Consider the following 26860-nt stretch of genomic DNA (forward strand, 5'->3'; position numbering starts at 1 on the left):
ATATTATTCTTATACTATTATTATTATTATTAGTATAAATTATAAGTACCACAGATGACAGCGAAATCATGAGCCCCTGGGGATATGGATCGAGAATAAACCGAGGAAAAACACTTATTGAATTTTGTCTTGAAAATCAAACTCTACGTTATGAATAGCTACTTTAAGATAACATAAAAGCGAAAAATGAGAGGACGTGGCGGTCCCCAGGTGGCAGAGCAACAAACGAAATCGATTTTTTTATTGCACAAAATTCTCATAATAACAGCATTAAAAATATCGAAATAATAAAAACGAATCAATCTACCTATCATCGTATTGTTCACGCAACCGTGTTAGACTAGACAAATAATAAATAACTCTTCGTTTTCCTTCGTCATTTTTTTTTTTTTGTGTGTATGTGTGCTGTATATAGTATGTGTATGTTATATATATATTTAATTGTGTATATATTATATATGTATGTGTATGTATGTATGTATGTATGTATATATGTTTGTATATGATAATATTTATGTATTACTATTTATTATTAAAGGTTGTCTGGAAGAGATTGCTTAGCGATAAGTCCGCCTTTTGTATCACTTCTCATTAATGTTTACTGTATTTGTTATTTCTCTTTTTACTTGGTGCAATAAAGTGTAAATACATAAATTAATTAATAGAAATTCATTTTAAAAGAAAAAAATAAGACTTACGACAATAGAATGTCACTCATTACACAATATCTTTGACGATTTCTCAATGGATTTAAAAATTAGGTAGAATATACAAAATACATATGATTTTACTAAACATAATTAAAAGTAGCATCAATAAACTATACAGTAAAAAAGAGAAAAGTAGGATCGATATATATAATAAAGGATAATATTAAAACTTTGATTAAAGAAAGAGTAAAACTTATGGAGGAAACAAAATAAATGAATGAATAAATAAATAAAAAAAGTCAAAAGTTGAAAAGGACAAAAAAAAGAAAAATATTATACAGAAAAATTCGAAATTATTTTAAAAGAAACAAATATATAAATTAACTAAACTAAACTAAACTAACAAAACTATAAATTAAGAATACTTGGAGATGAATTAGAAAAAAAAACAGTTAAAAGAAACAATAAACGTATAAAAAATACCTTTTTTATTATTTATTATGGATTCAGACTCAAAGTCTGAATACAATATCAAAGTCAAAGTTAAAATAGTACTGGGGCAACGACATTTTTTTTTTCATTATAAATATCATACGAAGTTTGTGATAGTTATTTTACGCATTCATAATTATTTTGCTGTAAACTTATGTTTGACAGCTGTGTTTCTTGTCAGTTTTTTTCAGCTGAAATTGTATTCAGAACTGGGCGGTAGTTTATAAAAAAAAATTACTTTTCTGAAATGCTTATTATTATGTTTACTTGAATAAAAAATATTTATTATTATTATTATTATATTACATTGAACAGAATAAACGTCTGTCCCATTCGTGTTTCAACCGTGAAGCAGTTGTATTTGCATGGCTGTGTTTCGGTTTGAAGGGTGAGATATGGCGTGAATTTACTGGGTACAAAGGAATAACACCCGAGTCCTCAGGAATGGCAACGCATGGGGGGTATCATGGGCGAAACAGTATACTCTGTTATGTCCATGGTACTGCTCATGTCTATAGGCGACGGTTAGTACTTTCCATCAGGTGGGCCGTCAGCTTGTTTGCCATTCTAAGTTGTCTAAAAAAAAATCTTAGCTACAGACTTCTATAGGAATTTCTACAACAGTTTTATTTTATTTTATCTTTATTTGGTTTCCCAGCAATTTTCAGTTGAGGGAGAAAAATATTCATACGATCTAGTAGTGGAACAAAGGTTTATTTATTTTTAGTCACTAAAAGCTCTAATATTGATTCAGCTACAAGTACTTTTATAATCTCTTGTAGAAATAAGGGATTATAAAAAAAAAACCGCTCAAGTGCGAGTCGAGCTCGCGCAATGAGGGTTCCGTATAAAAACATTAAGTTGAAAAAACATTTTTTTGTGAAATAACTACAAATTTACGGTTTTCGGATTTTTCCCTTTACTTGTGCTAGATGACATTCCTGCTTGCTAAATTTCATGATTCTAGGTCAATGGGAAGTACCTTATAGGTTTTGATTCCCTTTGCGAATGTCAAAATATGCGATATAAATGGAACATAAACGGTCATATCTTTTGATTGCGTCGATTTAGAAGCTTGATTTTTTCACTGCTTTAAGATATATGGTATTAACTTCAAATTGATATCCACGCGTTCTTAAGTAAAAAGTTTTTGACAGGTGGACGAACGAATAACGAAGTGTTCCTATAAGGGTACTGGTTTTTCCTTTTGTGCTAAGGAACGCTAATAATAATAAAGTAAATAGAGATTTACAAATAAAAATTACCTGTTAAAATTACGCTGACAGTCCTTACAATTATTTGTCCCGTATTATGATAGCGTTTGCTTATTTTCATCTGCATTCGAGACCAAATAATGTCCATCGGAGCGTACATTTGCAGGCAGTAAGTGAAAAAAACTGCTGTGGCGACTAGAATCTTGGCTGTCATTGCCAAACTGAAACATAAAATTTAAAACTATTACTGTTTTTATTCATATAAGTCCTTTGTGAAATAGGCAGGGAGAAAAGAGAACATAAAGTCAACTTCATTTGTGGTAAAACTAGTTACTTACTACTACTAGTTAGTTTAAAAATAAAACTTCAAAAGGGTGGTAAAGAGGTTTCTTTAGGGTCGGCAATGCGTGCGTACTAATACCTCTGGTATTGCAGGTGTTCATAGGCTACGGTAACCACTTACCATCAGGTGGGCCGTAAGTTTGTTTGCCACCTCAGTGGTATAAAAAAACTACTGAACCGTATTTGATGACACTTTTATGGGATCAATTTGTAATTACATTTTTTCATTTAAAAAAAGAATTTTCCAAATCGGTTCAAAACTGATAGAGTTATGAAGTAAAAAACACAAAAAAAAAATATTAATATCGAATTGAATACCTCTTTTTTTTGAAGTTACTTGAGAATATATTGCAAGTATATATGTGTACAATGAGTACTTAATAACATATTTTGCCTTGGTAAGCCGAAAAGAGCTTATTAGACTCTGGATTTTAGATGCGTAATTCCTATATAAAATTTATGTCGAAAAAATAAGGCGAAAAACAATGTAAAAGGTGGAAGTCTAAAGGTTTATAACGGGATTGGGCGTTATTAATAAATCAATTGTGAAACAAGTAAACAAAAAACAGTAATGGCTTAGTTTTCTTTTAAGTCGAAATATTTTAAGTATATTACAATCATTTCTTGTCGTTTTCTCAATATGTATATTATTTTTTTTTTATGAATATTTCAGTTTTTTACTAAAGCATCTACACTTATATTTTTTATAAGTAGATAGATATATGAATTAAAAATATAAATTGGCAATTTCGCCTATGCAAAACCAGTATAAGCACTTCATTTATTATCCCAAAAAACATTATTCAATGTAAACATAACGTCGGTTCTGCTAAAGCTCTAACCGGCGGTGTAATTTTTACTTGTCGTAACTTTTTATATCCTTTATAAAAAATATGTATTAAGCCTAAGCGTACTTAAAGGTAAAGTTTGCATATCTACATAGGAAAAAATCAATTACCGAATGTATGCGAGCGTATCATTTCAGAATGCCTGCATCTATGTAGGTATTTGGCTGTTTATTTTTGTTGTATTCGTAATTGTCAAGACAAGTTTTGTATAAAAAAAATGTCAAAAATATGTACAGAAAAGTAAAAAATGCTCCGTATAAAAAGTGAAAGAGAAGATTTGATTGAATGTTTAGGTTACTAACCTCTTTCAAACCTACATAGTTGTAGAAAAGTAAATATAAAAAATAGTGACGTTCTTGACAATCTTCTTGTCTTAGCAATTTTACCGAATAATATTTTGTATCGCGATTTATTATATCTGGATTTATTTACTGTAAATATTATTCATTATATAATCTTGTACTAAATTTTTATTTCTTTCACTCCCTCAGAATCTATAAACCATATATATATATATATATATATATATATATATATATATATATATATATATATATGGTTATATATATATAAATAAATTATATCATAATCCTTAATTTGGGAATGAATTATTCTATGTAAAAATAATTGTTGGTGACATTTCGTATAATAATAATAATAATAATAAATTCGTTTGTCATACAATGTTGTTTTTTTTTTACTTTTAATATACTAGTTTTTACCAGCGAGTTCGTCCGTATATGAAGCGAGGACGGACAGCTAGTTCCCAATGATTTTAATTAATAAATATAAAGTTTTATATAAATGTGTATATATAAATTTATATTGGCAGTGAATTTACAGGGTACAGAGGAATAACACCCGAGTCCTCAGGAATGGCAAAACATGGGGGTATCATGGGCGAAACAGTATACTCTGTTATGTCCATGGTACTGCTCATGTCTATAGGCGACGGTTACCACTTTCCATCAGGTGGGCCGTCAGCTTGTTTGTTATTCTAAGTTGCATAAATAAAAAGGAAAAAAAACATATAAATTTATATTTTGTTAGAAGTTAGTGGTCCAACTTTGACTTATAAACCACGAAGGTTATGAGTTTGAATCTGACCGATAACTAGAACTTAGTGCGTCAATTGGAATTCCGGTTAATTCTCCTGTGGTTCTAATCTTAAATTAATCTGCGCAATGCGGTAAACTTGCCCCTGCCACTTTGGAATCTAATATCCTCGGTGAAATGTCAAGTTACGTTCACTGTAACAGAAACACTTGACAAATACTTCTGACTACCCTATTGGCGAGAAAGGGATTGTTAGCGATGGGATCTAACAGCCCCATTGCTAGCAATCTTACTAATCAGGTCGACCTCTACGTGGTTCCTTCTGGAAACCATCGTATTTACTTCTCATGGAATTCTTCACGATGGGCTAACTGGCCTGCTTTCATCCTCATCTATCATCTACCACTCGTGCGCAGACCGAGTTACTATTTCATTATCAACCATTAAAAAAAGACTACCCTGTTAGGGATTATAGCCGTGAGCATGTGAGAGTAAACATTTAAACTGTATCTGTGAAGTAAGAGGAGAGATAAAAAAAACAAGGAAAATTTGTTTACTTACAGGACAATGTCAAAAATTAATGGATTCTAAACATTCTTTTATTCTTTCAGCAATGAATAAGCTACTTTATGCTAGATTTTTATATACAACTAGCGGCCCGTCTAAGCATCGCACCGGTGGACATTTTTACTTTATTATTTTAAAAAGTGGCCATTAAGGCTGCACACGCGACGGATGCTTAAAAATGGAGTAACTTTTCCCGTTTTCCCAACATTTCTCTTCGCTGCTCTGCTCCTATTGATCGCAGCGTGATGAAAGTATACTATAACCTGCTCAGGAGTATGAAGAATAATTGTACCAAGTTTCGTTAAAATCCGTCGAGTAGTTTTTGTTTCTATAACGAATATACAGACAGACAGACAGACAAAAATGTTACTGATTGCATTTTTGACATCAGTATCGATCACTATAATAAGACAATAATTCTTAGGAATTGTGATGAAAAGTATTTATGGGTATCACAGTATATTCTAAGATATGTGTAGCTACTTATGTTTATATGTTACTACTACTGGGGACGGTTACCACTTTTCATCAGATGGATTTTCCTACCTGATGGAAAGTGGTAACTATCACTTAGTTCACCATTCTATGTTGCACAATAAAAATACTGATAAAAGTGAATAATGTTGGGATACGTAATATAAAAAAGGCTTCTCGTTTGCATAGATATCTCTACGCCTATTTCCAACCGAATTCCCGGTAGCAAAATTTAACACCTTTCATGACATTTAATTTGGCGGAAACGGTTAGTTTAACGGTTCAATGGATTTGTATGTAATTTGATGTACAGATAAACTATATCCTAGATTAACAAGGATAATTTTTTATGATAATTTACGCTGGAATATTTCCAAGTTACAGTTAACATTTATTTTATTTATTTGTCGCACATAACAGAAGTTTACAAATACAAACTTAAAATAAAACATGCAAGTACATTAATGTATTGATGAGGTAAACTTGCCACCTCATGAGCACACAGCATGAACCAATAAATGCGACTGCAACAAAGACTTCAAATATTTGTGAATATTCTTATATAATTAATAGGTAAAGTAATTGTAATTATTTTTCTTGATGTTTTACTTTTTTTTAATTATACAATATTATCAGTACATACTTGTACAACAATTAGTCCATTACCATAAGGTTGTTTAAAGAAGATTGCTCTCAGCAATAAGACCGCCTTACTGTACTTATTTAACTGTATCGATACAATTGTCTTGCTTATTTCCTATATTGTATAATGCAAATAAAGTGTACTCATTCATTTATTGGCATAGCACTATAATTGTATGTCTACCTATAAGTAATATTTGTCTGTTAATCATCTTTTAAGTAAATCAATGAATGAATGAATGAACAAACGAACGAACGATGAAATGGATGAATGAATTATATCATATTTAAAAATTATAATATGCAATTAAATTATGTTATGTTAATCCCACGGATTTCACAGTATGTTTTATGATGTTCTAATACTGTTTATGTCAATAGACTACGTTATTATTTTCTACGAGATTCACTGCCATATTTCACCCGTCAAACCGAAACACAGCCATGCAAACACAACTGCTTCACGGTTGAAACACGAATGGAACAGAGGTGCTCAAGCAAAAGACTTTTGTACAAAGTCTCTCTCTGGTATAATATACATATACTCGTATCTGGTAATGTTAGCTTCTTTGCTGTTCTTGGTTACATAAAAAAGCACTTTATTTGCTCCGTAATAGAGTTGGTGAGGGAATAAAACAAAAACTTTATGTCTAGTCTTTGTTAAAATACGTTTCATTACAGAAGACCAAAACAATGCGACGAACTGAATTGTTTCATTAGGGAATCTCATTTCACAGCTTTATGTATTTAATTGTAGAATCGCAATAGTAAAGACTAAAAATAACATTGTTTATTGCTTTATGCCTTAATTGCATAATGCAATTAATCTTACTAATATTATAAATGTGAAAGATTGTAAAGTTGTTTGTGTGTTTATTATTCAATAGCTCTTAAACGGCTATAGGGTTTTGAATGAAATTTGATACTCAGATTTTTTTATTATACCACTGAGGTGGCAAACAAGCCTACGGTCCACCTGATGGTAAGTGGTTACCGTAGCCTATAGACGCCTGCAATACCAGAGGTGTTACTCCCACGTTGCCGACCCTGAAGAAACCTGTTTACCCCCTTTTGAATAACCCGATGCTGTAGTCTCTTGGGAAACCTGATTATATCCTAATTTAATACATAGGAAACTTTATATACCGACCACGAGGGCAAATGTACAGAAAACAAATAGTAATAATTCTAATATCTAATCACAAAAGAATTATGACGTAATATCACTTCTTTCTATTCTTAGTGTGTCGTAAAAAGTAGGCGGCCTTATTGCCAAAAGAAAAAAAAAATCGCTAATAATTTATCGCGATCTCAATAATCTTAACATTAGATACAAATACAAATTTGTTATTCTAGAGCATCGTTTAGAAAAAGTTAATAGGTCTTTTATGGAAATGGGCACTAAATGTTATAATAAGATACCGAAGGATATTTTGGATCTGTCTTCTAATAAATTTAAAACTGTTATTAAAAACACTTCTTGAACAAAGTCTATTTATTATACACTAAACGATTATTTAAATGACAAACGTGGTGTCAGTAGATCATGCACGGGCTTTTAACGACCATGCAATTTTAGACACAGTACATAAAAATAAATACACATAATGTTCACAGAGATTTAAAAGAGTAACTGTTGTGTTTCTTGCGGGTTCTTCTCAACAGATAACAACCTTTTGAACCCTGCAGTAGATTAAAAAAAAATTGACGATTTAAAAAAGCTTGTAAACAAGTCTACCAGAGGGATACTTTGTACAAAAGTCGTTTGCTTGGGTACTTCTGTCCCATTCGTGTTTCAACCATAAAGCAGTTGTGTTTACATGGCTGTGTTTCGGTTTGAAGGGTGGGATGTGGATTTGTATATTGATTTGTTTGATATAATTAAACAATAGGTTTAATGGAAAATAACTATAATAAAGAAAACTACGGAAGATAGACTACGACAGCGGAAAAGAGCTAAGTGACAATTGTAAAAACAGAAAAGTATAAAAATACGATAAAAATAAAATCTTTAAAATAACTAAGGAGTTTGTAACAATAACTGTCGAGTTTCCTGCGGGCTCTTCTCAATATCCTTCTGAACTCTGCAGTAAATTAAAAATGTAAGTATTTATAAACAAGTTCATTTTAATCAAGATAATTTTAATTTTGAATGTAGTATGTTAACAGTGTTTTCTCACTGGCCAATCAGTCGAGAAATAAATTAAGATATAAAGTTTTTGATTCAAACAAGCATTCTTTCAGGTCTGCAAGTCCGGGTAGCTTACCACTATAGGTCACTTTTTTATTTTCCTTTCACTTATTTATTATCTAAAAACGTTATATAATAAAAATTCACCGCATACTGAATGCGAACAATGTTTATTAGAAAATTAATAAAGGATTTGTTAAAATTAACTTTTTGCGTTGTACATGACTCGAATTCCTATAAGATAGAAGGGGTAATTGTTTACAAGGAGGGAAAGAATGGGCGAATTAATAGCACGTAATTGCATTCTAAGAATTTGGCTTTAATAAGAAAACAGTGATATAATGTGAATTGAACTCGTATATCGAAGGTTCCGTATATAAAAGAATATGCCAATATCTTTTTGTTTTAATTATACTATAAACATTTGTTTGAATTCTACCATTACGAGTATTATGAACTCGCAAATTTGTCAGGATATACGCATGATATTTTATTACTGTTTCACGCAAAATCTACTGAACGGATTTAAATGAAATTTGTTACATAGATAGGTTATTATCTTACCTTAGCACGTTACCATTTTGAAATATTGAGTACCTCTTTTGGACAGTTTTGTAAAGATTTTTTTCAATCATTTCTATTACGATTTAAACGAGCCAATTATATTTTAAAATGTTACAAATTTTAAATCGATAACATTATTAGGTAGTCGCTGGAATATAGCTCTACGATAGATTGACAGAAGGACAAATTTCCTTTTCTACCTTTTTGGAATAAAACCCATACAAAAGCCTACCCATACAAAAATAATTATCTTCATGTTCGACATTACCGAGAATTAGGTTATGTTCGCTAATTAATGGAAATACTTTTTTTAGTTTCCGTATTTCCTTGCGGCGTGTATAATTATTGTACCGTGTAGGTCCCGGTATAGAATAGGTCACCCCATCCTTTCCCGTGGATGTTGTAAGAGGCGACTAAGGCAGCTTATAGTCAAGGGATGGGCTGTAGCGTCGCTCTTAAAATATCATCAAAATCCAAGCTGCGGTTGCCAACTCGCTTGCCAAGCGTAGCAACAAATGATTACTACTGGTAAAAACCTATGGGAAGGCTATGTTCAGCAGTGAACAATTAACGCTTATTATTAATTATTGCTACTTTTAATCTATTATTAATAATTACCAGAGGGAGACTTTGTACAAAAGTCGATTGTTTGGGTACCTCTGTCCCATTCGTGTTTCTACCGTGAAGCAGTTGTGTTTGCATGGCTGTGTTTCGGTTTGAAGGGTGCGATATGGCGTGAATTTACTGGGTACAGAGGAATAACACCTGACTCCTCAGGAATGGCAACGCATGGGGGGTATCATGGGCGAAACAGTATACTCTATTATGTCCATGGTACTGCTCATGTCTATAGGCGACGGTTACCACTTTCCATCAGGTGGGCCGTTAGCTTATTTGCCATTCTAAGTTGTATAAAAAAAAAAACTCTATTATTATTTAGTTAAATTATTATTTTTATTGACTACAGTGATATTACAGGCGACGAGTGATAAATGTGATTCTCGCTCAATCCTTAATGTCACATTGTGATATATGAATTATGTTTTTTATAATAAGAGCAAGTGAATAAAGACTTTAAGGTTACCTCATAAAGTATCCATTCGTTCCCTCTGAATGGCCTGATTTCCAATCTATCTTCTATCTATACTTATAATAAATCTGTAGAGAGGTCAATTCTGTACATGAAATATATTTCCAAAATAACTATCAGGGGGTGATTAGTGATCGATACTGATGCCAAAAATGCAATCAGTAAAATTTTTTCTCTGTCTGTCTGTATGTTCGTTATAGAAACAAAAATTACTCGACGGATTTTAACGAAACTCGGTACAATTATTCTTCATACTCCTGGGCAGGTAATACTATACTTTTCATCACGCTATGATCAATAGGAGCAGAGCAGTGAAGGTAAATGTGTCTGTTACATCAAAACCACTGAACCGTGAGGAAGGATATAGGCTACTTATTGTACGGAAAATGACGGAAACGCGGACGAAGTCGCGGGGAACAGCTAGTTTTAGAATAAGAATGAAAACTGCAAGGTAATGAATTGAAAGGGTAGATTAGAAAGTTTTAAAGCCTATAGTTAAGTAATTATTTACATAGAATTTAATTTTACAATATCGTTTTGGAAATAATCGAATTGGCGAGCTAGCAACAACTTTAATACTCTTTCTAGGACTCTTAATATCGATCTATTTTCCAAAAATATAATATCAGTGAGAAACCAACTGAGTAAGCAATTTTTTTGTTCATAGTCAGTTTGATTTTTTTTTTATACAACTTAGAATGGCAAACAAGCTGACGGCCCACCTGATGGAAAGTGGTAACTGTCGCCTATAGACATGAGCAGCACCATGGACATAACAGAGAATACTGTTTTGCCCATGATACCCCCAATGCGTTGCCATTCCTGAGGACTCAGGTGTTATTCCTCTGTACCCAGTAAATTCACGCCATATCCCACCCTTCAAACCGAAACACACCCGTGCAAACACAACTGCTTCACGGTTGAAACACGAATAGGACAGAGGTACCCAGGCAATCAACTTTTGTACAAAGTCTTCCTCTGGTAATTACTATTGTATGGATAAAAAGGCCATATTTTGGTCAAATATTTACATTTAATCTTTAATTTGTATTTTACTTGTCATTTTTTTTGTTGGTTATTCCTCTTGTTTGTTCACTTTTTTTTGTTAACTCGTATTTTTGTTGCTTCGTGTATAGCGCCTTGTATCTATATTGTTGCTACTTGTGAAAACCTATTAGTGGCTTATTTTGTTATCCTAAAACTGTATCTATTTGCTGTAGTGCAGCCCTGGTTTTTCTATGAAAAAATAAATAAATAAGTATTTCTTTTTAATTAACAGGTTATTCTGATGAGGTTAAATTTTGCATCAACAATTAAATGAGCGCTCCTCATTTCAAGTACGTACTTTTACATCCGCCTTAAAACATTAAAGAGAAAGGGGCCAAATTCCACTAGAATTAAATATAGATTTGTTATTATACGCTACAATAAACAACTTGTATTATATTACATTTTATTCGTTCTATAAAGGTGTATTTTCAATCTACTTTAAATGAAGTACGTTCCCAATTCGATCATACTTATCGTGCTACGCAATTATGTTTACTAATTATGATAACAGCTAGGTTGAATTTTGTTTGTGATTTTATAAAATATAATTTTATCCAATATATGAATGAAATTTTTTGAGCATACGTTGATGAATTTCTTCGTAAATGAAATTAAATTTATTGTGAACAAACTTAATATAAGTTTAAGGATTTGATCTCTAAATATTAGAGTTTATTAACCTTTCTTTATAATCAGTTTCTTGTTACTAATAATATTTTTTTTTATACAACATAGAATGGCAAACAAGCTGACGGCCCACCTGATGGTAAGTGGTAACCGTCGCCTATAGACATGAGCAGTACCATGGACATAACAGAGTATACTGTTTCGCCCATGATACCCCCATACGTTGCCGTTCCTGAGGACTCAGGTGTTATTCTTCCGTACCCAGTAAATTCACGCCATATCCAAACTGAAACACAGCCGTGCAAACACAACTGTTTTATGGTTGAAACACGAATGGGACAGAAGTACCCAAGCAATCGACTTTTGTACAAAGTCTCCCTCTGGTACTAATAATATTCGTATATGAGTTCTATTTTTATGAATTGGCAAATGTACCAGAGGGAAACTTCTCATTCGTGTTTCTACCATAAAGCAGTTGTGTTTGCATGGCTGTGTTTCAGTTTGAGTGGTGGTGTATGGCAGTGAATTTACAGGGTACGGAGGAATAACACCTGAGTCCTCAGGAATGGCAACACATAGGGAGGTATCATGGGCGAAACAGTATACTCTGTTATGTCCATGGTACTGCTCATGTCTATAGGCGACGGTTTGTTTACCATTCTAAGTTGTATAAAAAAAAATGTAAAGATTTACATTTACCAACTCTCATTAGCTATTGTATCTAATAACCATTTCGATCACACTAGCTTTCAAACCATAAAACCATTCGTTTAGGAGCTACGATGCTACAAACAGACATACAGACACGTCAAACTTATAACCACTTTTTTGCGTTTGAAGTCAAAAATAAAATAGAATTACTCACGTATCTCTCTGTGGCAAATTGAGTGTCACGCTTCCCTGTACCTCGTTCCCATACCGTAAATATCCAAACGCGCCGGTCACCCCATACAAAATGGCGACAAATATCATGGTGGTATTCAGTACTCCTGGACAGCCCAGGAAGCGGTCTGGACGCGCCATTTCATTCTCAATCGGCATGACAACGTTGATGCCCTCCATCGCAAAAATCGCTGTACTGAAAGTAAAATAAAGTTTTTCAAAAAGGGTATTCAAAATTTAGGTTTGTTCAGTGTCGGCAACGCGCACATGACACGTCTAGTGTTGCAGGCGTCCATAGGCTACAGTAAACGTATATCATCAGACAGGCTGTATGCTTTTTGCCACATTAGTGGTATAAAAAAAGTTTCTGTTCTGGACGGAAAAAGAAATAAAATGTTACATACATACATACATATCTGTCACGCCTGTCTCCCACGTAATAAAACTTTGAGTTAAAAATCGTTAAAAATATAGTCAATGACGTGGCCTTTTTTTAATTGACTGTGAAAAATTAAAAAATTGTCAGAGTGTATGAAAGTATAGAAGATATTGATACCATAGTGTAAATACATAATAAAATATATTAATATTTATTATTATTATTATTTTATTAACCAAAAACTATAAAGTTTCACTATAAAAACAATAGTAAAGATAAAAAGCCAATAGGTTTTCACAAATAAAACATAGATTTAATAAAATTTGTATGACCTATATATAATATTCATAATACACAAATAACAAAAAAAAAAAAAACATTAAAATTGCTTATAAATAAATAATAAAATCAAAGTATGATATTTTAATGTGCTGAAATCCAGCAATTACAAGTACTCTATTTTGATATGTATTTAGCTTTTGTATTAATAATTTATAGGCAAATACAGAATCTAGGTGTCACTGATGTATTAAATAACTAATCAAAATAACCTATTAATATAAGGGTTTAATAGGCTCTATTATACCATAAGTGGGTTTTAAACTACATGGTAATAGCATAAGTTAAAGTAATAACCCATTAATACACCATTACTGAACATGGCCATTTTCCTGTGGAACACAGAAACCTTATAGTTTAGAACAATTATTAATTTAAACTTTTTTTTTATTAATACAAATATGTGTACATGGCGGACTTAATGCTAAAAGTATTCTCTTCCAGTCAACCATAGGGTAGTGTCAGAATACTCGAATGCGGTACTAGTAATTATTGATATACATACATACTAAAATTACATATATATGAATAACAAATATACTTACACATATATGACATATATGATATTATACACGAAATTGAAAATAATATAAAGCATTTACTGCTCGGATAAAGTAAAAAAGTGAGCGTGAACGTTTTTTTTTTGAAAGACGGTTTAGTCGGTAGTGACTTAATGGCATCAGGAAGTGAATTCATAGTGAAATTCTGAGTACATTTCGTTGACTTAACGCCAGACGGTGTTTTTTACCAGTCAACCATTAGGCAAACCGTGAAATAAGTAGGCGGTGCATTATTGAATTAAGGAAATATAAAGTAATTTTTAATATATTTATATATTATAAACATATAATTAGATTTATGTGAATATACACATAATATGTAAATATATACATTAATAAAAATAAATGTAAATATGTACATATATAAATAAATACATATAATAAATACATAAAATATTACTATAACAAACAATTAACTGAATTATTAGATGAGCAAATAAAACAATGTATGACTCAAACAATGATCATACTATTATAATCATGGTAATATAATAAATGCAAAAGTTTGTAAGGAAAAATGAATGGAAGTGTATTATTCTCTCACGAAAAAATAACTAAACAGATTGGAATAAAATTTGGTACACGATTAGGTTAACACATAGGATATTTTATGTACTAATTCACTCGGGCGAAGCCATGGGTATAGCTAGTTAAAAATAATTTAACAATGGACATAAAAAAATATATGGTCGGTATAAAATAGGCCACCCCTTTCTTTTCTGTGGGTGTCGTAAGAGGCGACTAAGGGAGGACGAGGGATAGGCTGCAGCGTCCCTGTTAAAACATCTCTAAAACCTAACTACGGTTGCCAATCCGTCTGTCAAGTGTGGCAACTGCTGGGACCAAAGGAGGAGGATTATGTTCCGCAGTGAACAAATAAAAGGCTGATACGATGATGATGATGATGATTAAAAATATAGCTGCTATTTAATCTTTTCCAAATCGGTTAAAAAGATTAATTACAGTTCATTTATATTCTATAACAAACGCTTTTATAATATGTTTTTACTAAAATTGCGGACTCAATTTGTAAGTAGAATAAATATGAACCAGAAATTAGGTACGTATTAATGTAAAGCGTTGCAATTTATCACTGTTTTAAACCTAAACATCTCATAAGAGCTCGGTAAGTGTGTTTTAAAACTTTCAAGATAAATTGTACTTAGTTACTTGTAGGTATCTTGGCTATACAATATAACTGAGGCGTGCCAGTTGGCAAAAACTCTAGCAGTTTAGTTTTTAAGAAAGAAAATATATTCACAAGAGACACGTCTTAAAATTATTTAAAAATATTGTACAGTAGCAAACTTTAGTTTTTAAACAAACTGGTATAAAATTTATGTGTATTTTACTACACTTAATGTTTTTTTTTTTTAATAGATGATAATGGAATCGTAACTCCGTCTGCGCTAATGGTATACGCTGGCGGGGCACCAGTCTGAGATGATAGATGAGAATGAAAAGGCTGGTCAGTTAGGCCATCGTGATGAATACACCTGGAATTCAGCACGATGGTTTCCAGAAGGGGACCACGTGAAGGTCGACCTGATAAGGTATATTGTTAGCAATGGGACTGATAGTCCGCATTACTAACAAGCCCTTTCCCCCTCCTATACTTAATGTTATTTCGTAGAGGACTAAATTAACGAATTTTTTTTTATTCGGCATGCGATTACCAAAATTTTATTTTGAGGATTATAGATATGTAGGAGAGACTCTGTCAATGTTATTAATCTTCTATACTTATAATAAATTTGTAGAGAGGACAATTCTGTACATGAAATATATTTCCAAAATAACTATCAGGGGGTGATATCTGTCTGTATGTTCGTTATAGAAACAAAAACTACTCGACGGATTTTAACGAAACTTGGTACAATTATTCTTCATACTCCTGACCTGTTCAGGAGTATGAAGAATAATTGTACAGTATACTTTTCATCACGCTACGATTAATAGGTGCAGAGCAGTGAAGGGAAATGTTGCGAAAATGGGAGAGAAGTTAATCCATTTTTAAGCTTCCGTCGCGTGTGCAGCCTTAATAGCCACTTTTTAAAATATAAAAATGTCCACCCGTGCGACGCCTGGACGGGCCGTTAGTTGACTAATAATTCTGTTCCCTAATGACGATCAGAGATTGAAGATTAATATCTCATATCCTATTAATGTAATATAATGATGCGGGTGGCTCAGGATCGTTCTTTATGGCAGTCTATGGGGAGATCTATGTTCAGCAGTAGACGGGTAATGGCCGAGATGATAATGATAATCCTATTAATATTATAAATGCAAAAGTAGCAATGGATAAATGGATGTCATTTACTTTGTTATATAAAATATATTGAACAGATTTGGATGTTATTTGGTACATGAGTATGTTGTATCCTAACTTAATACACAGGATACTTTATGTATTAATGCACGTTCATCTGCGTGCGGCATACAGTTATTTTTATAATGTTGATAAGGGTATTTCTAGAGATATAATTAATTATGGTACAATTTATATCACTACTACATATGTATATATGTATATTAAAAAATACTTAGTACATAGGATATCCTATGTATTGATTCACATACACAGATGAAGCCATGGAATACAGTTATTTATAATATTGATAAGGGTTTTTCTAGACACATAATTAAAGTACAGTTTAGCTCACTACCACATATACACAGCTGTATATCATAAAAAAAAACTCACCTTAAAAAAAGTGGCCACTGTGTGACACTATTCACTAAAACTACATCTGTATTTGCAGTAATACCAGTGAAAGTGAAATAACAGGTTATTGCAAATGTAACCACCAAACAGATATTGGCGAATATTGAGAACGGAACTAGGAACTTTAGATATCTTATTTGTGTAATGAATATTAATGGGATCAGTAGAAATCCACAGTACGCCTCAACGGGATATTTGTAGTCAGGTACGTAGTGATCTGCAATCTGTAAGGAAAATATATCTCGATTAATAACAATACAATAAAAACTGTAAATTGTGAGTTTTCGCCGTGTGGTTCCGGCAAAGAATAAGCCTATATAATTTATAATATAATTTGACTAAGCGAGGACGAAGGATGGCCAGCTTTTTTTTTATTTAATATTTTGAATTTAGAATGTGGAATTGAATGCCTACAAGTAGATTTTGGCAAAGATATAATATAACCTTAGTTTATATAGATAGAGTATCTCCATACAAATGCTTCGAGAAAAGCGGTTCAACTTTTTCGTACAATTTTGCGTGATAAATAGTTATGAGTGATTCCTTTGTAATTTCTATATTTATTTTGTCTTATAAAGTTTGCATCTTTTTAATGCGTAAACACTAATTTTATTTATTAAACAATACGGTAAAATACATTTTATGCGTAAATATATAAAATATTGATAAAAAAAACGAATCATCTAATTTGACAATTAGCTTACAAAACGTTGACTCGTTTTTGAGGCTCGATGCTCTCTCTCTATAATCTAAGCATATAACATACAAATGAAACAACTGAGATAGACAAATTGTGAATATTCTCTTTTTTAAAGTCACTAAAAATTTGTCTTTAGTTATAAATTTATTTAAAAAAAAAAAATTAAAAAATGAATAATTTTGCCAAAAGTATCTAAATTGCGATGAGAAATGTTATTACATTATGCAAATCATATTCCCAATAATTATTGATAATTGATAAATTTCGAAGCAGGCGGGATTTAACCCGCATATTTTACGTCATGCCTCGGCCAGTGCTCTTATCGCTTACGTGTACACTAGTTTTTTATCGTTGTTAGATTAGCATTCGGAGATTGCGTGGGGAAACAATCTTTACTGATATAATGAATGGAAAAGAGAATTTGTTTACTTTTTTTTTATACTATTTAGAATGGCAAACAGGCTGACGGCCCACCTGATGGAAAGCGGTAACCGTCGCCTGTAGACATGAGCAGTACCATGGACATAACAGAGTATACTGTTTCGCCCACGATACCATGCGTTGCCATTCATGAGGACTCAGGTGTTATTCCTCTGTACCCAGTAAATTCACGCCATATCCCACCCTTCAAACCGAAACACAGCCATGCAAACGCAACTGCTTCATGGTTGAAACACGAATGGGACAGAGGTACCGAAGCAATCGACTTTTGTACAAAGTCTCCCTCTGGTTTATTTACTTGTTTGTTACTATTAATGTTTTTGCTGTGTTCATATACAAGTTCTATTTTAAATGAATGAATTTCCTCCTCAATTAAACTATATTACAATATTTTCAGATTAGATTATATTTATATTACTTTTATTCCAATCAATCTACATATCCCGGACCCGTGGACAAAGTAAAGTAAAATAAAAATAATTTTATTCATATAAACATAATTATAAGAATTTTAAGTAGTTATTTTTTATGAATCTAACACCCAGATCGGAATGCACTTTCAGCCGAATAGGCGAGAAATTAAGCTGTTGTTTTTATACAAAAAAAAAAAAAAAACATGTGAATAGATAAAGTAACTATCGCAAACATAAATGTAAGTGGATTCAATGACTATCACATACATATGAATGGATAAAATCACAAAATTCATATCGATAACTACAATCAGTCACAGTATTCTTGAATAGACTAGTTCCTAGTAGAAGAATCCGTTCACGAGTATGACGAATGGGCCAGCCATCGTTGTTTTAAACCATATAATAGAAAGTATAACGACTCAGCCTTATAAGGTGTCACTAACGAAGTCTCTGATATAACTAAAAAGAAATAAATAAAATTGTTTTAAATATTTCGATTCACATTTTTATAAGAACGTCAATTTAGAATTGAAAGGTTTTCTTTTACTGAAAGGAATTTTTATATACGCTTCAATAAATTGTAAAGCTTAGCTATTTTTTACATTTATTCGCTATATCAGCTCCTTAGGCAATAAATTTACATAAATGTCGAAACATGTGTACGTAGTGCTAAAAAAGGACTTTTATTAAGCTCTCGTAATCGGCGAGAGTGTATGAAAATATTGATGAATGTGTAGGAAGCGAAAGAGGCTTGTTTGAACCGAAGCATTTAACGTGCTTCTGACTACACTAATAGGAGACAAGTGTGACAGATATGTATGTATGTATGTAGGTATTAGCCTCAATGGTCACGTACAGCGCGGTTTCAGAGATGTTTCCTCCCACGAACACTCAGATTATGGGAAAACCTCGGCAGGGAGCTTTTCCTGCCGAGGTTTTCCCAAGAGCCTACAGCATGGGGTTCTTCAAAATGGGGGTAAAGAGGTTTCTTCAGGGTCGGCAACGCACGCGTAATATCTCTGGTATTGCAGATGTTTATAGGCTACGGTAACCACTTACTTTACCTCAGGTGGGCCGTATGCTTGTTTACTACCTCGATGGTATAAAAAAGTAGGTACAAATATAAATTATTCAATATTCTTAGTAAACGGTTCTATCAGCTACGTATTGATCGCAGTATATAGTATTTATTTATATAAAACTTTATTGATGATTTCACAGTAAGCGAAGAAAATGCCAACATTAACTTTTAGACTTTCGCGCTGCATGTTTTATAAGAGACAGGAATTAACTGGATCATATTGGCACAGATAATATAATACTATATTGGTAAACTATGGCAATATATCTGAATTATCATACCTAAATGATCGCGTTTATTCCCGCATTTCAAAAAACATAAAAAGACAGATTTAATGCCAAATAGCATTCTGTTCCATTCATATAAATATTTTTTAATTAATGATAATGGAATGGTAATCCCGTAAGCGCTAACGGGATATGCTGGCGGGGCACCAGTGAGGGATGATAGGTGAAAAATAAAACGCAGGTCAGTTAGTCCATCGAGATGAATTCACTTGGAAATCAGCATGATGTTTTTTTTATACAACTTAGAATGGCAAACAAGCTGACGGCCCACCTGATGGAAAGTGGTAATCGTCGCCTATAGACATGAGCAGTACCATGGATATAACAGAGTATACTGTTTTGCCCATGATACCCTCCATGCGTTGCCATTCCTGAGGACTTAGGTGTACCCTGTAAATTCACGCCATATCCCACCCTTCAAACCGAAACACAGCCACGCAAATAACTGCTTCACGGTAGAAACACGAATCGGACAGAGGTACCCAAGCAATTGACTTTTGTACAAATCTTCACTCACAATCTCTCTAAGGTTTCCCGGAAGACATTGCTATTTAGCGATAAGGCCGCCCATTGTTGCCTCTTTATCTTGCTTTTATGTAATTACGTTTATGTAAACAATTATTCATTTTGTTTGTGTACATATTGTTAATCTTTATACCCTGTATCATTCTTTGAAGGGAAAATGCATTTTGCCAGGGTAAACCAATTTATAATCCCACATTCATTAATTTAAAATAACTTAGACAATCTAAACGAAGTTAGGAGGATTACGATTATTAGTAATAGTGTCTTATATTCGCAATGTAATATACTATGTCAGGTCGACCTCTACGTGGTCTCCCCTGGAAAACATCGTGTTTAATTTTAAAAGAATTAATTATTATGACCCAACAGAGGTGTTTTTATGCTTATTTATTTATTATCTCTATTGCTCAGTCAGTATATACCAATGTGCAGGCGAAGTTACCATTCCATGATCATCCTTTATATATATATGTATATACTTATAAAGAAAGTACGTCTCATTTTTACTCACTAGAGGATTATTTATTAAAACAATTAAAATACACGTCTGAGTTTTATATTGGTTAGAAAAGGAATTGTTGCATTCCCAAGCTCGAAGACTTTCAAACAGTTTACCCTTTTTTTCCTCTCTAGGGATAAATCGGAAAATTCTTGCTTTTCCCTTAGCCTCTTTATATAAGCAATATGATTTGTAAAGTTCTTTAAAACTTTAATAAGACTCGATGCAGAAGTGAAGTGTCAGTCAATTAGGAATTTTAAAATAGTAACTTTATATGAATCACTACTTTATTTGTGATTTTGACTGTGTAGGGTGGGATATGTTGAGACAGAAAGTAGTCTATGTCTTTTCACATAGTACATATATATATGCGATAATTTGTGATAATTAGAAGCTGTAAGAGTAGTTCATTGTCATCATCACCTTTGATCTGTACCGTTACTTTATTAGTATTGTGTATGTATGTTTATGTATGTATGTATGTTTTTATGATATATATTTGTATATGTAAGTTATATATGTATATTATATTCGTGTAAGTATATTTGTGTGATCATATTGTATAGTAATTCTTCATTATTTATATTGTACTTTTTACCCACAATAATTAAAATATTAACTGAAAAAGTTAAACTCCAGTCCAAGTCAAGTCCAGGGATGGACAGCACCGTTCCTCTTAAAACGTCACTAAAAGCTATCTGCGGTTGCCAACTCGTCTGCCAAGCGTGGCAACTAGTGGTAAAATTCCCCAGTTGATGGAGTTCTATGTTCAACAGTGGACAGTTAACGGCTGACATGGATGAGTATTTACTTATATTAAACTAGCGACACGCCCCGGCATCACACGGGTCTGTTTTGTTGACCTTTTTAAGGTGTACAGTATTGTAGTACATTTGATTTATCAGGGGTGGGGTTCAGCCAGCGTTTGCAATGTAAGCGCAAATAAACGTGTTTATTTACGACGTCACTTTAGAAACCTCTATACTTATCAGTGTTTCTCTACAATATTATGCATGTATGCATACATATAAACCTTCCTCTTGAATCACTATATCTATTAAAAAAAAACGGCTTCAAAATCCGTTGCGTATTTTTAATGACTTAAACATACATAGGGACGGACAGACAGCGACAGCGACTTTGTTTTATACTATGTAGTGAAGTAGCAGGGAGTCGGTGGATATATATATTTGTTTGGGTACCTTTGTCCCATTCGTGTTTCAACCGTGAAGTAGTTGTGTTTGCATGGCTGTGTTTCGGTTTGAAGGGTGGGATATGACGTGAATTTACAGGGTACAGAGGAATAACAACTGAGTCCTCAGGAATGGAGACGCTTGGGGGGTATTATGGACGAAACAGTATACTCTGTTATGTCCATGGTACTGCTCATGTCTATAGGCGACGGTTTCCACTTTCCATCAGGTGGACCGTCAACTTGTTTGCCATTCTAAGTTGTATAAAAAAAATATTTTTATTTATTGTATGAAAATGGAATGGTAACCGCGCTTACCCTATTATTTTGCGCTAGTGGGGTAGAAGGTAATTAGGGTCGATCGTGATCACTTTGTCAGAAATAACCACGACGGTTTCCAGGGGGAACAATAATACGAAGGTCGACCGGACAGGGTCGTTGTAATGGGGCTATTAGTCCCTATTTCTAAGAATCTCCTCCATTTTAAATGTTTATTATTCAATTACGCTTTAGGCGCTAAACAGATTTTAATGAAAATACGCGGACGGACTATACTTTTGGGACGACAGAAAATAGATGCTTTATACTTTAATTTTTTTTTATACAACTTAGAATGGCAAACAAGCTGACGGCCCACCTGATGGAAAGTAGTAACTGTCGCCTATAGACATGAGCAGTACCATGAACATAACAGAGTATACTGTTTCGCCCATGATACCCCCCCATGCGTTGCCATTCCTGAGGACTCGGGTGTTATTCCTCTGTACCCAGTAAATTCACGCCATATCCCACCCTTCAAACCGAAACACAGCCATGCAAACACAACTGCTTCACGGTTGAAACACGAATGGGACAGAGGTACCCAAGCAATCGATTTTTGTACAAAGTCTCCCTCTGGTTATCATGAGCGAAGCCGCAGTTTGTAGTATTTTAACAATATTCTAACTACGTGTGTTTATACATATAAAAGATTTAAAAATACATTTTATTGTCAGAAAACATACTTCACAATGTTTATGGGTAGGTAGGTACTTCTTAAAATAGGATTATAAAATGTATGATTAAATTCTCCGTTTATTACGTTCGTAAAGAGGATTTACTTGAACGATAAAGTAAAATGTTATATCGCTCTCAGAGTGTCTTGAATGTTTCAGAAAAGACTTACATAATAATTAAGAGTCATATACGGGATTGGTCGTGTTGGTTAGAACAGGGGGCCTACCATGAAATGAATTACATGAAGGGCTAAGAATCTCCCAGCTGGCTTTTGGCCACAACGGAATATCAGTGTTTTGCTCTTTCAAGAGCAAAGCAATAAATTGAGTTGTGACTATTTCGTGTTATTGTGGCACATTTACGAAATAAAAAAATTATGTTACTTCTTTTATGTATTTTTCTTTTTTTTTTTTTGCGTATGTATCTATATCTGTTGTTATTTGTGTGCTGTAAGTAATGTAAATAAATTATATACCTACCTATCTATTAAAATGCTCCCGGAAATTTTAGAACCGAACGGAATACATATTTCAGTACTTGATACATATCGTTTAAAAATATTAAAATATTGTTCCTTTGGACTTTTATAGTACGATTTATGACATTCGAAATGGGAAACTCCATTTACTGGGACAATTTCAGTATGAACGAAAACATAAACTTGAGTTTGAGTATTCGGAATTTAATTTTATGGTAGCCCCCTGCTTTCCGTATCGTATTGAAATAGTATGGAAAATTTTATTAAATTTAAAATATATGTGGTAAAAGTAAAGTTAATTTAGAATGAAGTACACATAATTTTTTTTTATACCCAGGCCCACCTGATGGAAAGTGGTAACCATCGCCTATAGACATGAGCAGTACCATGGACATAACAGAGTATACTGTTTCGCCCATGATACCCCCCATGCGTTGCCATTCCAGAGGACTCAGGTGTTATTCCTCTGTACCCAGTAAATTCACGCCATATCCCATTCTTCAAACCGAAACACAGCCATGCAAACACAATTGCTTCACGGTAAAAACACGAATGGGACAGAGGTACCCAAGCAATCGAGTTTTGTACAAAGTCTCCCTCTGATTAAATTAATATTATTTTAATATTAATTAATTGGTAAATGCTAGGCTTGTAAAATGGTAATAAAAATGTTAGGGCGCGCCAGCTGTGTGCTACTCTGCGGTGGTTTGATCGTACTAATTTGTTTTCAAATAGCACACTATGTTGTCGCATATCAATTATGCATAACATGCAATTAATATACAGGGTGTGCTGTTTGGTTACACAGCTTTGAATATACCCATATGTTTTATATAATTACGATTACATTAGTAATATTTGTTAATATAATTGCCGGTTTTTCAGACCAAAAATTAGAATAACATTAGAATAAGGGAAGCTGAGACCTCAGCACACTTTTATATGAGGAGGGGGAAGGAGTGATTGTTAGTAATGAAGACTAAGGACCCTATTGCTAGCAATATAAATAATTTTTATTCAAGTAAACTTATTAATAAGCAATTTTGAATAGTAATTTTTTGTTAATCTACCGCCTAGTTCTGAATGCAATTTGAACTGAGAAGAATGGGCAAGAAACGAAGCTGTTATGTACATACTTGTAGTAGTAAATCTTGTAAGTTTAGTACCGTTATTGTATTTCCTAGTATTATACATATTCTAGTCGAGAAATTCATGGCTGCTTGTTATTGTAATATATATATATATATATATATATATATATATATATATATATATATATATATATATATATATATATATATATATATATATATATATATATATATATATATATATATATATATATATATATATATATATATATATATATATATATATATATATATATATATATATATATATACCTATATTGGAGGGAAAGGGATTGTTAGTAAGGGGGTCTAATAGCCCCATTGCTAGCAATATATCCTCTCAGGTCGACCTCCACACGGTTCTGCCTAGAAACCAGCATGTTTAATTCTTGTCGAATTCATCATGGTGGGCCAACTGACCTGCATTCATTCTCACCTATCATCGTCCACTGGCGCCTCGTCAGTATACCGATAGCGTGGCTCCTCAAACTATTCGCTATTACACCTGTCTTTCCCACTCTTATTGGCATTGATATAGCTTAGGTTTTTTATAATTTAGTAATTTTGATCTTTAATTCAATGATATTTATTGTTTTTCCATTTCTTTAATTTTTATACACTAGAGAAATAAACGTATACCTAAGATACACACACACACACACACACAAACAGAGAGAGTGGGAGAGTGGGACAGAGGGTTTTTTTATACAACTTAGAATGGCAAACAAGCTGACGGCCCACCTGATGGAAAGTGGTAACCGTCGCCTATAGACATGAGCAGTACCATGGAGTATACTGTTTCACCCATGATACCCCCCATTCGTTGCCATTCCTGAGGACTCAGGTGTTATTCCTCTGTACCCAGTAAATTCACGCCATATCCCACCCTTCAAACCGAAACACAGCCATGCAAACACAGCTGCTTCACGGTTGAAACACGAATGGGACAGAGGTACCCAAGCAATCGACTTTACTGGTGTGTACCACCAGTGAGGAATAACGGATGAGGATGAAAGCAGGACTGTTAATTCATCGTAACGGATTCAACAAGAATTAACTACATCGACCTGATAATGTGTATAGTAAAAGAGATGTTAGATCCCGTTACTTATCCCTTTTCCCCCTGTCATTCTCAATTTGTCTGTGATGAAGAGATACATATTAAATTACAAGAAAGATGATTATTTAGATATGTGTGTATAGCGATAAGTTTATATACATTTGATGTTATTCAGAGATTAAAAACGTGTAGGTAAGGTACTTAATGAATAAATAATTTGTCTAAGTTGTTTACTAACCTTAGCCTTGAATCCATGTCTTGGTTAATGCGAAGTAACGCCGTTAAACATCATTACGTCATATACAGAGAATACAATTTGATAATCAACTTATTTAGTTGCAGTAAATTTCATTTGTTATTGTATGAGATTTATGTATTTCCTTATTTTAAATATTATAAGTATTATGTATGGTCAAGCAATGATACCATTCATTTAGATGTATTAAGTACCGTTTATGTTGTTATATTATATTGTCCAATATCAATGTCTTACTTATGTTGTAACTGTTACTTATTATCCTATATATATATATATATATATATATATATATTATTAATATGTTAGTTTATTATTATTATTATTAAATATAAATAATATCTAATAATAATAATAAATATGCATATAATAATAAGTAATAAAGCAGACTTAAAGATACTGTAAAATAAATTCTTTAACAATAATTGAGCAAACATAGCTATTTGTTTCTCAACTTTATCTGTTAGCAGATCGTAATTAAAGATTTGTATAAATGAATATTTTATCTATTGATATAATATAAATATTTACTTAAATAATTTACTATATAGAATAACTAGATTAAGGGGGTTTCAGAAAATTACTCTAAGGAATTTAATCTTTTGAGTAAAAATAGATATGTGTATATTAACAAGGGCTCTCACTGGACACTGTAAATTAAACAAGCATATGACCCAACTAGCCTTATGCCCAAATAGTGTTTGCAGATTTTGTCACAGTGAGGAAGAAACGTCGCAGCACTTAATGTACGGTTGTAGTCCACTCATATATTAACGATTTATCTCCTTTGTAAAACACACTGTATAACCTGAGGCGATACAAAACGTCGCTACAAAAAAACATGTTGATATTTCTGTCATTGATAGGAATTAGCAGCGAACTTTGAAAAAAAGGCGAGCACAAAAGATAATGAAAAGGTCGTAGTATCACAGGTTTTTCAGCCTGGAAAAGCAAGTCTTTCAATAATAATAATACTAGAATAATTTATTAAAATAAATAGTAATTAGCTTTTAATCTCTGAATGACAAGTAACAGTATTAAATCCCAAGAAATTAAATTTAGTCATTGTTGTTTTAGCACTTAGGTACAATGTTATTATGCACC

General features: G+C 32.6%; 1 protein-coding gene across 1 annotated transcript in view; it reads right to left on the reverse strand.

Moving 5' to 3' along the window:
* Positions 1 to 2407: 2407 nt before the first annotated feature.
* The window catches only part of LOC113523453 (proton-coupled amino acid transporter-like protein CG1139), a gene marked incomplete at both ends in the record, with an annotated part of 32696 nt that continues 8243 nt past the window's right edge, over positions 2408 to 26860 (reverse strand). The window contains 3 exon segments of the mRNA XM_052901052.1: positions 2408 to 2577; positions 12673 to 12885; positions 16675 to 16919. Coding sequence (XP_052757012.1) covers positions 2408 to 2577; positions 12673 to 12885; positions 16675 to 16919 — 628 coding nt within the window.

The sequence above is a fragment of the Galleria mellonella genome, unplaced genomic scaffold, assembly GCF_026898425.1.
Source record: "Galleria mellonella isolate WM207_F2 unplaced genomic scaffold, CSIRO_AGI_GalMel_v1 utg74, whole genome shotgun sequence".
Taxonomy (NCBI): domain Eukaryota; kingdom Metazoa; phylum Arthropoda; class Insecta; order Lepidoptera; family Pyralidae; genus Galleria; species Galleria mellonella.